The sequence below is a fragment of the Hipposideros armiger genome, unplaced genomic scaffold, assembly GCF_001890085.2.
Source record: "Hipposideros armiger isolate ML-2016 unplaced genomic scaffold, ASM189008v1 scaffold_88, whole genome shotgun sequence".
In the NCBI taxonomy this organism is placed as follows: domain Eukaryota; kingdom Metazoa; phylum Chordata; class Mammalia; order Chiroptera; family Hipposideridae; genus Hipposideros; species Hipposideros armiger.
The window spans coordinates 3,816,605-3,828,994 of NW_017731438.1; the positions used below are offsets into that span (position 1 = coordinate 3,816,605).

Genomic DNA, 12,390 nt, shown 5'->3' on the forward strand with positions numbered 1-12,390 from the left:
CAAAACGACAGCAACTTGTTTGTTCCCCTTCCCCCAATTCCCCAGCGCTGTTCCCATCCCCCCAATTCCCCAATAAAAATCTTTAAAAATAAAAAAATTTAACTGTCTCAGCTAAAAATGTTTCAAAATTCCATTAAAAAATTCCAACAGGTGCTCTTTAAGAGACATCTCAAACACACAAGTGCATATGAATCTACAACTATCTCATAAGTTTTTTAATTTATTAAATTAACAGAAAAAGAAATATACAATAGAAATGCCACAAAATCAAAAAAATTCACTGAAAAGGCAAGTCTAACTGATAAACTAGAGGCAAGATGAATTAACAGAAAGAGGGGTGGGAAAACAGGGATGGAAATATTCAATACCAGAAATGAAAAAAAGAGACATAATTACATATGCTTCGGACATTAACGATAGTAAGAGAGCACTTTTAACAACTTTGTGCCAAAAAAATATTAAAAATTTAGACAAAATGGACAGAGTCCTAGAAAAATCTAACTTGCCACAACTGACAAAATTAAAACAAAAAAATCTGGATAATCCTGTAACCATTAAAGAAATTACATCACTAGTCAAAAATCTGCCAGTAGCAAAACTTCAGACCCAAGGGGATTCAATGGTAAATTCTACCACAGCTAGTTATCCACATGAGAATAAAGTTAAATTATACCTCTACTCCAAACTACACACAAATAATTCCAAGTATACAGACGTGAAATGGAAATCTTTAAAAATAAGAATTTCTGCTCATCAAAAACACCACAAAGAGACAGAAAAGGTTATTTGTAACCCATTTCTAAATACACAGCTGAGGCCAGATTTTCTTCATATACTTCAACCAAAACAATATATTGCAACAGATTGAATACAGAAGCTCTAGCTATTAAAGATACTTGCAAAAATGTAAAACAAAGCCACTATTGTCACTAATTTTTTTTTTGGAAAATTGTTATTTTTCATTAAAAATGTTATTTATGTTAAGGTGTTAATAGATTATTACCATCACTAAAGGAAGCAAAAAACACACCAATAAATGTCACATCTATTGTATTTAAAATTGGCCAGTTTTAATATCTAATATAATCCACATAAACAAAAGATCTTTGGAGGTCCTCAATCGTTTTTAAAAGTGTAAAGGAATCCTGAGATCAAAAAGTTTCTGAATTGCTGAACTACAGGCACATGCTTCAACATGGATGAATCTCAGGAACATAATGTTTAACAAAAGTAATTCACAGAATACACAGTATGACCCTATTTAAATAAAGCTCCAAAACGGAGGTAAACAATAGGTTAAGGCTATGTATATAGTTGATAAAACCGTAGAGAAAGGCAAGAGAATAACACACAATTCAGAATATCCATGGTAATGGGGGCAGGGAATACTTTGCTTCTCGTGAGCAATAAAGGCTTCTATGGTACTTGTGATGTTCTATTAAGCTGGGTACACAAATAAACTTTTTTTTTCTTTTACAGTACATATAAATGATATATTTCACAACGAAAATTGTAATAGAAGAAACAAGGAGACATACCTATTCTCCTAGAAGGAGAAACTCAAAAGAATGTCTCTTCTCAAATTAATCTATAAATTCAATGCAATCACAAACAATATCCCAACAAGGTTTTCTATATAACTTGAAATGATGGTTCTAAATTTCATCTGGAAGAAAAATGCAAAAAAAGAGCCCAAAGCTTTTTTTCAAAAGAAAGTGCAGAAATATATTATAAAGCTACAATCATTAAAACAGTGTGGCAACAGCTAAACAGAGCAAAGAGTTCAGAACCCCCAAAAATAAACAAGCAAAGGATGACTTGGCCAAAAATGTTTAACTTTCTCATTACCCAAGGAAGGTAAAAACTAAAATGAGATGTTATTTTCAATTATTAGAAGATTAGTAAGATAGAAATAAGGTTACTATCCAATGTTGGCTAGCAAGGAGATTAAAAACACACTTAGTGATGATAAAAGAGTACAATCATTTCAGGATAATTGAACAGCATTATTATCCAGCATTCTAATAGAATCAATTCTACAGAAATACTAACGAGCACATGAAGCATTGTTTATAATAGCAAAAAACAATCACTGCAGCATCATTAGTTATATGGGAAAACTTGAAAATAACTTAAACATCCATTCATAGAGGGATGAAAAACTCACATTTGATAAATGAATGCCATATCTATTTAATTATACTAAATATAGATACCACACTGCATTTATTTAACAAATGACTATGTCTCAGGCAAGTTTTTAGGCACTGAGAATTTTAATTCATTTAAGCAACTATGTTTGGATTACAGGAGATGCTCATGATATAGCTCTTTTTAAAGAGAACTGATAACGTTTGAGAAATGTACTGAAAACACAAATTTCAAACACTGTTCTTTGTCTTAAAATAAGTGTGTACAATGCCACTTTTTATTGTTTTCTAATCTGGGTTAGTTATTTACTAATGTACTGAACACATTGTATAGTGCTATCCAGTTCTAAAAGGCAGTTTTTCAACAGACGAGTATTCTTACATTATTAAGGAGTATCTGCTTGTTATAAGCTTCCTGACTAGGCTTATTATCAATCTCAGATCCTTTAATATTAAACATCATATACACACCCCCTTTGCCTTCTGATGTTTTTTCAGGGGAATACTGTGGGCCCTCAGGTGACTAATGTTACTACAATAATATCATAAATTTGAACAACACGTTAAGTTTAGAATATATTTTCATAAACCTTATTCTAATTTTACCTTACAGGGAGAATAAAGAAGGGTAAATTTTTGGTTTGCAAATAGACAAACGGTGATTAAATGAAACTTGAGGATTTTCAAAGTATCTTCCTCAAATTTTGAGGTTAATCTGCCACGTTCTCCCACAAAATGCAGCATGGTGCCTCCTTCCGACAAAACTGCTGGGTAGCATGGACCACCCCAACCTATTATGACATTCCTTTCGTGCTACTTACGTCAGTCTTGCTAAATAACTCTCCAAATGGATAGACCTCTTCCTTTTTTTATACCTACTTGTAAAAAGAAAGGGGCATACACTGCCATGAAGTCTCTACAGAAAGAAATTTGAGGTGCAGGGTTCATAAAGAACCCTTAGAAAATTATTTAACGCCCAGCCCATACCAAATGAGCAAGGCTTCAACTAAGTATTATAATGTCCATAAGGATGAAGCTGTCCTATGGAAAGCAACTCCAAGGAAATGCTTAAACCGCTCGTTCTAGACGCTGCCTCAAAAAGAGAAAAGATGAATTCTGAAGCCCTATACTAACTTGTAAAATGCTGACTTCCTAGAAACAAATTACGACTGATACTGAGAATGGCCACAGGTGATAAAAGGTGTAGTAATCGAAAAAGCAAAGCAAAAACGATTCTGAAAACCACCAGCCCCTCCCACCCTGCGCACCCCACAGCAGGGAAAACAGCCAAGAACGCGTTAGTTATTCATCATTCAAGAAAAGCATGCAAAGCCTATTGCAATTTTTAAATTTTAAATTACAATAGCGAAGCCCCCAACAAGAACCACAAACGCCCAAGCAGCTACACCATGCACTTCGCCTTGGAGGACAGGGTCTCCCCCTCCCTTCCAGGTGTCTACAAAAGGTCCACAAACCAAGGCGCCCGCACCGAGAAAGTTTTACCTGTCCTTTGTGCTGTCGCCGCCTCCGAGAATTTGGGATTATTATTCAATTTCTTCCTCATGCTTTTATATGTTGTGCGCTCCTCCAACACATGCGCTTCCTTTTCGTCGGTCCCTCGGGGCCAAATATGCGAGTTGTTTTTGGACCTTGTTAATAAGCGGCCTTCTCTGCCTCCGGTTCCCGGCTAGGGAGCCCTCAAGTCGCTTTTCGGGACTCTCCTCCTCCCGGATTTCCAATGGGCGCCCTCGGCCCCACTTTGCACAGGCTCGTCAGAGGCACGCAGGACCCTCCACGTCGCAACACGTCCTTCCTCTCCGCCCTTGTGCCAGCTGCGTGAGGAGGGCGGCCCTGAGGCGCAGGTGGGGGGGACACGGGCCGGGTGTCCAGACTCGGAGCTCGCAAGCCCCGCCGCGCTAGTCAGCCAAGCGCCGTACCTCCCCCAGAGGGTCACAGAAAGGAACCCATCCCGAGAAGCCCGCGGCCTGAGGAAACATGTCGACTTTCTCAGGGATGGCGTTGTCAACCGGAAGTAAAACCCCAAGGCCTCACGAATGGGGGTGGGGGAAGAGAAAGTGAAAACTGAACTGTGGCGCCCCTCCAAACGGCAGAAGCCAACCGCTGAGGAGAAGTCGACGCGCAAGCGCACGCCTGAGGCAGGCGTCCACGCGGCGATGGCTTCTTATCTCTGCGCAGACGCGAGGCCGCAGCGCGCCTCGGGATTGGACGACGGGATCTGACGTTCACAGCGTCGGAGCGGGGCCGCGCGTCGCGCGGGGCTAACACGTCGCTGAATGTGGAAAAAGCGTACGGAATGCCTCTGTGTCGGCTCTATTGCTCCACGGTTGGGCGACTTTGCGTCTCTCACCGAAGTTGCCGTAGTGACGCTTGTTTTCTCTTGCCCAAAAGAGGCATTTATGAAACCTCGTCTTTGTTGTAATTTAATAATTGTTAAATCTAGGTATCTTTTGTTTACGTGCTAGTTCCCTAGGAAAACACCTTTAGAAATTTATTATCTATGCATAGAGAGCTAAGGGACCACAAATAGCATTAGTTCTACGAAGATATTAAGCACTTCAGACACCATGAGCCAGGCACTGTAACACATGATGGGAAAGATGTACTCATTCAATATCAACTTTGTTTACAGTGCCCAGATGCTGAATGAAGCACTATGATTACAGTCGTGAACAAGCTACACAAGGACTTTGAACATATTGAGACTTACTCTAGAGGTGGATGACAGTTACACGTAAACCACCACCACCACCACCACCACCGCAACAACAAAAATAGAGTTTCATTTAACAATGCTGTTATGAAAACAAATTGGAAATGCTGGAGGATGGGGTTGGAGTCTGGAGGCCAGCCGCAGAACAGGCAGAACTACAAGGTCTCACTGAAAAAGGGATATTTCAGCTCAAAACTTCAATGATAAAAGCATACCAAACCGGTCTTTAGAAGACTTGGAGGAAGAGCTTTTCAAGCAGAAGACAAAGCAAGGTTGACTGTAGAAGCAGATAAGGAAACAGCAGATATTTTTTGGAAAGTACACAAAACCACAATGTACAATTCTCTCATTTATCACAAAGCAAATATTTATGAAACCACTACCCTGGTCAAGAAATAGAACATGGCCCAAACCCCAGAAGCTCCCTGTTGTGCCACCTCCCAATCAATACCTACCCCCTTTCCTTATCATCAAACCTAACCAGTAATCTAACTTTTACGGTCATCTCTTCCTTACCTTTCTTTATACGTTTGCTGCCTAAATATACATCCCTAAACTTTATCATTTAATTTTGCTTGTGGTTTGAACTTTATGTAAGTTGAATGATTTTGTGCCCAGTTTCTTTGGCGTGATATTGTTTGTGAGTAACATGCTTTCGTGTGTATTTCCTTTTTCATTTTCACTGCTATACAGGTATTGCTTTCAGAAAGTTTGCGTTTTGACACTTCACTTTTACAAAATCCCTATATGTTAGCACCCGTTTACCAAAAAAAGCTGTTACTATACTAATGTAGCAAAGTAACATGATATGATGTTTTGGAAAGCGAGGGATATTCTTCATTTTTTGCCATTTGGGCTTATGAAACATTTCATAAGGAATGTTCTACTTTTGGATAGAGGGGATATCCGTAGATGTAGAAATTGATGTAGCACATTTTCTTAGTCCATTGTACTGTTGATAGTCATTTGGATTATTTCCAGTTCTTGGCTATTATGAATAATACTGCTTGAACTGCATTCTTACTGTTTCTTTGTGCACATGTGCATTATTTCTGTTGGGTGTATACCATTCTGGACATGATAATTTGGATTTTTGTTTCAGAAAATATTTATTCTCTTTCCCCTCCCACTGTTGGCCACTTTTACTTCTCTAGCCCATTGATATTGGCTGATAGAATATTAGCAGACATGATATGCACAGGACTCTTAAATGTGCTTGTATAAATTGATTTGGCTGTTAAGCTCAGATGATGCACATGCGGAGACCGTGTTTCACGCAGCCATTGCCCCTTCAGCCTGGGCTCTCAGACCAAACGTGTGTTGAGCAGATTTGAATCCAACCTGCAGCCCAAATCCACCTTAGATTAGCAGAACCTTAGACATCTGGAAGATCGAAGAGTATAAAAAGCAATGCTGTTGTCATAAGCCACTGAGTTTGGGGTGATTTATTATACAGAATTATTGCGGCAATAAAGCGGTATATGTTCTGGGCCGGCCAAGCGGCACGTTGGTTAAGAGCTGGCTTGGGACACCAGAGGGCCCCGGTTTGGATCCCACATATGAGGGCCAGTAACACTGCCCTCTACAGCTAAGATGCTGAACAACAGCTCAACCTGGAGCTGGGCTGCTGTGAGTTGCCAGCGNAAACAACTTTGGGAAAAACAGCTCAATGATGTAAATAGTTACCTGCCCAGTATAAAAAGGACAGGCTGTAAAAATAAAGTGAGACATTAATTCTTGAAAGTGCTCCTGTGTCTCCGGCATTCTTCTTTCCTCGCTGATTCCGCCTCCACCTGAGGGAACCCCTGGACCTGTGGGAGCTGGTCTCCCGCCCAATTGGTGATAGCCAGAGGTGGGGATGTGCAAAGTGGATGAAGGTAGGCAAAGTGCGCAAACTTCCAGTTACAAAATAAATAAGTCATGGGGATGAAATGTACAGTATGGTAAGTATAGTTAATACTCTATTGTATATTTGAAAGTTGCTAAGTAAGTAGATCTTTAAAGTTCTCATCATAAAAGAAAACATGTAAATATGGGTGGTGATGGATGTTAGACTTACTGTGGTGATCATTTCACAATATATTTGTATACAAATATCAAATCATGATGTTGTACACCTGAAACTAATGTGTTACATGTCAATTATATCTCAAAAGAGAAAAAAGGTAATTGGAACATAATATGCAGTAAAAGGAGATTGACACAAAATAGATAATGAATTTGAGTATTTTGGAAACAATTCTGTTTCAGCTTAGAAAATTAACTTTGATCCTATACATTGCAACAAATTCCAGATGAATTAAAGACTTAATAACGACAAGACAGAATAATATACATATTCTGACTCTTGGTGGAGAAATACATTCTGAATATTAAAGAAAGAAAATAGTCTCAGAATATATTTCTGAATATATAAAAACTTTAATAAGGTTTTCTGCAAATTAACTATTGAAATCAAGCAATAGAATGGAGAAAAACATAACATAAGCTAATAAGGAATATTTGCACTATTTTAGCAAATACCTGCATACATACATATATAGACATAAATGCATACATATACACTTAAGGATATAAATATAAAGAAATATGTGTGGTTTATAAGTATCTATGGTATGTATATACATATATACATATACTATACATGCATATATACATACACACANGCAATGATCACAATACCAACATGGGCCAGTGAAGTGACGTCCTCCACAACTAGACTGAAGAACAAAAGGACAGCAACTTGTCTGTTCCTCTTCCCCAATTCCCCAATGCTGTTCCCTCCCCCATTTCCCCAATAAATTCTTTAAAAAAAACATAGGTAGCATTTCTTCATATCACTGGAATTAAGTAAGTATAAATCTGAAGCTGATTCTGATAAGTTATGATGCATGAGGTCTGCCAATTAAGTTTGTGAACTCATCCTAGAAAAAGTACTACATACCTCATTGCTGAATATCACTATGGTCACCTTTGAAGTACTCCCCTTGGGAGGCTATGCACTGTCGCCAGCACCTAGTCCACCTTTCAAAGCAATTTTGGAACTCTTTTTCTGGAATGGTCATCAGAGCTGTCATCGTATTACCCTTGATGTCCTGAGTGTCATCAAAATGTCTTCCTTTCAATATTTTCTTTCTCTTCAGGTAAACAAAAAAGTCATTGGGAGCCAGATTAGGTGAATAGGAAGGGTGTTCCAATACAGTTATTTGTTTACTGGCTAAAAATTCCCTCACAGACAGTGCAATGTGAGCAGGTTCATTGTCATGATGAAACAGCCATAAATTGTTGGCAAAAAGTTCAGGTTGTCTAACTTTTTCATGCAGCCTTTTCAGCACTTCCAAATAGTAAACTTGGTTAACTGTTTGTCCAGTTGGTGGTCTGCGTCCCCCACCCCCACTCTGCAACTAGATTGAAAGCGGCGACTGGACTTGGAACTGAGCTTGCGCCCTCCACAACTAAGATTGAAGACAACAACTTGACTTGGACCTGATGGGTCCTGGAAAAGCACAATGTTCCCCTCCTCAATTCCCCAACACTGTTCTCTTCCCCAATTCCAACCCCCCAAAAAAAATCTTAAAAAAAAATACAGGCATATCTTGTTAAAACAAAACAAAACAACACAACAAAACACCCACAAAGAAAAGCAAAGACACAGAAGAATTCATTGTTGAACTCTACCAAACATTTAAAGAATTATTATGAAAGATTCACAAACTTTTTCAAAAAATAAAAGACAGGCAAACATTTCCCAACTCATTTTACAAGGCCAATATTATCCTGATACCAAACAAAAAAAAAAAGACAGACAAACAGAAAGACAAAAAGACCAGACAAATCAAGAAAGGGAAACTACAGACCTATATCCCTTATGAATATGAATGCAAAAATTTTTAACAAAATATTAGCAAACTGAATCCAGAAACACATAAAAAGAATTATAAACCATTAACAAGTAGGATTTATCCCAGAAATACAAGGTTTAGCATCACAAAATCAATTAATGTAATAAATCATATCAATAGAATAAACAAAAGCCACATAGTCCTCTCAATAGACATAGAAAAAGCATTGACAAAATCCAATACCCTTTTTTGATTAAACAAACAAACAAAAAAAACAAAAACACTCAACAAACTAGGAATAGAAGGGATTTTCCTCGCCTTGAAAAAGGCATCTATGAAAAACCCATTCTAACATCACATTTAAAGATGAAAGTCTTTTGTTGTTGTTGTTGTTGTTGTTAAAACAGCTAGACAAAACAGTTTATTCAGTCTAGGAAGCAATTTAAGAAGTGTCAGTTTGGTGGTTTTGCTCAGTGGAATGTGCTCAAATTAGTTTTGGTAAAACCTTTTTATTTCATAAAATATTTCAATGCAAATTATACTAGGACAAAGTGAAATCTTTCATCAGTGCAGCCTAATAAATCATTTGTATAACTTAGCCACATTCAACATTATAAGGAACAAAAGAAAGTTAAAGATCTAATCCAAAAGTGATGTATTTAATTTCAAAAGTTCCCCCATTCCAAGTGTAGAAACCTTGATATACTGATTTTTTCTTAAAAAAAGAGACAAAACCCAAGATTATTGCATGGTTTTCCCCTGAGATCAGGAACAAGACAAAGGTGTCTGCTCTCATTACTTCCTTTTAACAAGGTACTAAAGGTTCTAGCCAAGGCAAACAAGGAAGAAAAAGAAAAAAGGCACCTAGATTAAAAAGGAAGAAGTAATATTATCTTTATTTTCAGCTGAATATATATATATATATATATAACTAAGAAATCCAGCAAAATACTCTTAGATGTAATAAATGAATTCAGCAAGGTTGCAGGATACAAGATAAATATACAAAATTCAATTGTATTTGAATACATTTACATGAACAATTTGAAAATACAACAAAGAGAGAAGTTAAATAAATCTAAATAAATGGAAAAACATACCATTTTCATGGATCAGAAGATTTCGCATTGTTAAAATGGCGGTACTCCCTGAATTGAGGTACAGATCACATATAGTCTCCATAATATCCCCAGATGACTGTAGAAATTGACAAGCTGATTCTAAAATTCATATGAAATTGCAAGGGACACAGAACAGCCAATAAACAATCCTGAAAAAGAACAAAGTAGGGGGAGATACTTCTTGATTTAAAAACTTACTGCAAAGAAATGATAATAAATAAACTGAAGAAAAAGGAACCTTTGTGTAGTGTTGGTGGGAATGTAAATTGGTGCAGCCACTATGGAAAACAGTATGAAGGTTCCTCAAAAAATTAAAAATAGAATTACCATATGATTCAGCAATTCCACTTTTGGGTGTTTATCTGTAGGAAATGAAAACACTTAAACTCGATAAGATACGCATATATGCACCCCTATGTCCTTTGTAGCATTATTTACAATAGTCAAGACACGGAAGCAACCTGTGTCCATTGATTGATGAATGGATAAATAAAATATGATACATACTTATACAACTGAAAGACATAAAAAGGAAATCTTGTCATTTGTGACAATATGGAGGATCTTGAGAGCATTATACTAAGTGAAATAAGTGAGTCAGAGAAAGACAAATACCATATGATCTCAATTATGTGGAATCTAAAAACAAAAAAAAACCAAACTCATACAGAGAACCAATTGTGTTGGGAGCCGGCTGCACCTCAGTGTCTGACATGGCCTATCACACTGCTATTGTGACAAATCCTGAAGCTCTGGCTGAGAAACAGATACTGCTGTATGTTTTGGAAAATTTAAATTCCCCTTTGGATGTCCCCAGTAGGATAAAGATCTGACACCCCTACTTATATTGATTGTTTTATTTACTTTAATCAAATAAGTGAGTTTTGGACATACTACGATAATTCTGTTTTACTGTTAGTTTCTTAACTATAGATTCTTAGTGATAGACAAGTTATGCACCTTATAATTCTTAAGATCCTGTTTAGCCAGTCGTGTTTGAAATAGTTGCTAAGTAGTAGACATCCTTTAAGTGCCAAGGCAGGAACTCAGCTCTGGCCATTATCGAAGAAATTGAAACATAGTTAGGATAAGTTAGTCATTAGTGAAGAACAGATCCGGCTGTACCCTGTAATAGAAACANAAAAAAAAAAAAAAAAAAGAAACAGTAAAACAGAATTATCGTAATATATCCAAAACTCACTTATTTAAAGAAAATAAAACAATCAATATAAGAAGAAGTGTCAGATCTTTATCCTACTGGGGGCATCCAAAGGGGAATTTAAAATTTTCAAAACATAAAGCAGTATTTGTTGCTCAGCCAGAGCTTCAGGATTTGTGACAATAGCAGTGTGATAGGCCATGTCAGATACTGAGGTGCAGCTGGCTCCCAACAAAATTACATCTTAATATTCCATCTTCAAATTCATTAACATGATATCTTTATTTATTTTGGTCTTTTTAACTTTTTCTGAGCAATATTTATAGTTTTCAGTGTACAGGTCTTACACACATTTTGTTATATTTATCTCTTTATGTTGTCGATGTTCTTTAAAAGTTCTACTTTACAATGGTTTGTTGCTAGAATATAGAAATACAATAGATTTTTCTATATTAACCTTATACCCACAACTTGCTAAACTCAGTTACTAGATCTAATAACTATCTGTGTGTGTGTGTGTGTGTATTCTTTAAGATTTTCTAAGACAAACATGTTGACTGCAAATAAAAATACAGTAAGTCCCCTTCTGAACATTCGAGTTGCGACCTTTCACAGATATGAACAGACCCTGCATTACAAACATTCGTAGATGCGAACAAATCATGGAAGTAGCTCACGTGTCTGCCGGACATTGTCACAGTTGTGCTGCTGTGTGCTTACTGTACAGTGTGATAGTGTACAGTAGTACAGTGCTCAATCAGAGCCCAGGATGTTGGGAAGCAAGAGGAAAAGCAGTGGTGATGTGGAGGGGACTGCTAGGAAGCGCAAAGCAATAACCATGGAAACAAAAGTGAAAATAATTGAGAGATTGGACCGAGGTGAAAAGATGGTAGATGTTCCTCATTCTTATAACATGAATCATTCAACCATTGGCTTTACATTGTGTATTTGTGTCAAATGTGTGTAAGACTCACTTTGTCAGACTTACGAACGAATCCGACTTACGAACGAATCCGACTTATGAACATTCTCCCAGAATGGAACTCCTTTGTAAATTGGGGACTTACTGTACTTTTTTCCCAATCTGTATTTTTTCCTTTTTGCATTTTTTTTAAAGTTTCTAATTCAATGATTAATATAACTGGTGAGAGCAAACACCTTTATTGTATCACCAATCTTAGGGGGAAAGCATTTAGTTTTTCACCATCAAGTATAATGTTAGCTTTGGTGTTTAGCATCCTTTTTTGCATTGAGGAGCTCCCCTTTTATTTCTAGTTTTTGAGAGCTTTTATCATAAATGGGTGTTGAATTTTGTCTGCATCTATTGAGAGGATTATATACTTTTTATTGTTTAGTCTACTAATATGGAGAATTACACTAACTGAAT

The 12,390-nt window shown here is 37.0% G+C and overlaps 1 protein-coding gene across 1 annotated transcript in view; it reads right to left on the reverse strand.

The window, feature by feature from the left end:
- The window catches only part of TASOR2 (transcription activation suppressor family member 2), an 82,117-nt gene extending 77,879 nt beyond the window's left edge, over positions 1–4,238 (reverse strand). Inside the window, exon 1 of the mRNA XM_019644550.1 lies at positions 3,654–4,238. Within this exon, the coding sequence (XP_019500095.1) occupies positions 3,654–3,714 (61 nt within the window). The 5' untranslated portion in view covers positions 3,715–4,238. The remainder of the gene's footprint in view (positions 1–3,653) is intronic.
- Positions 4,239–12,390: the final 8,152 nt, after the last annotated feature.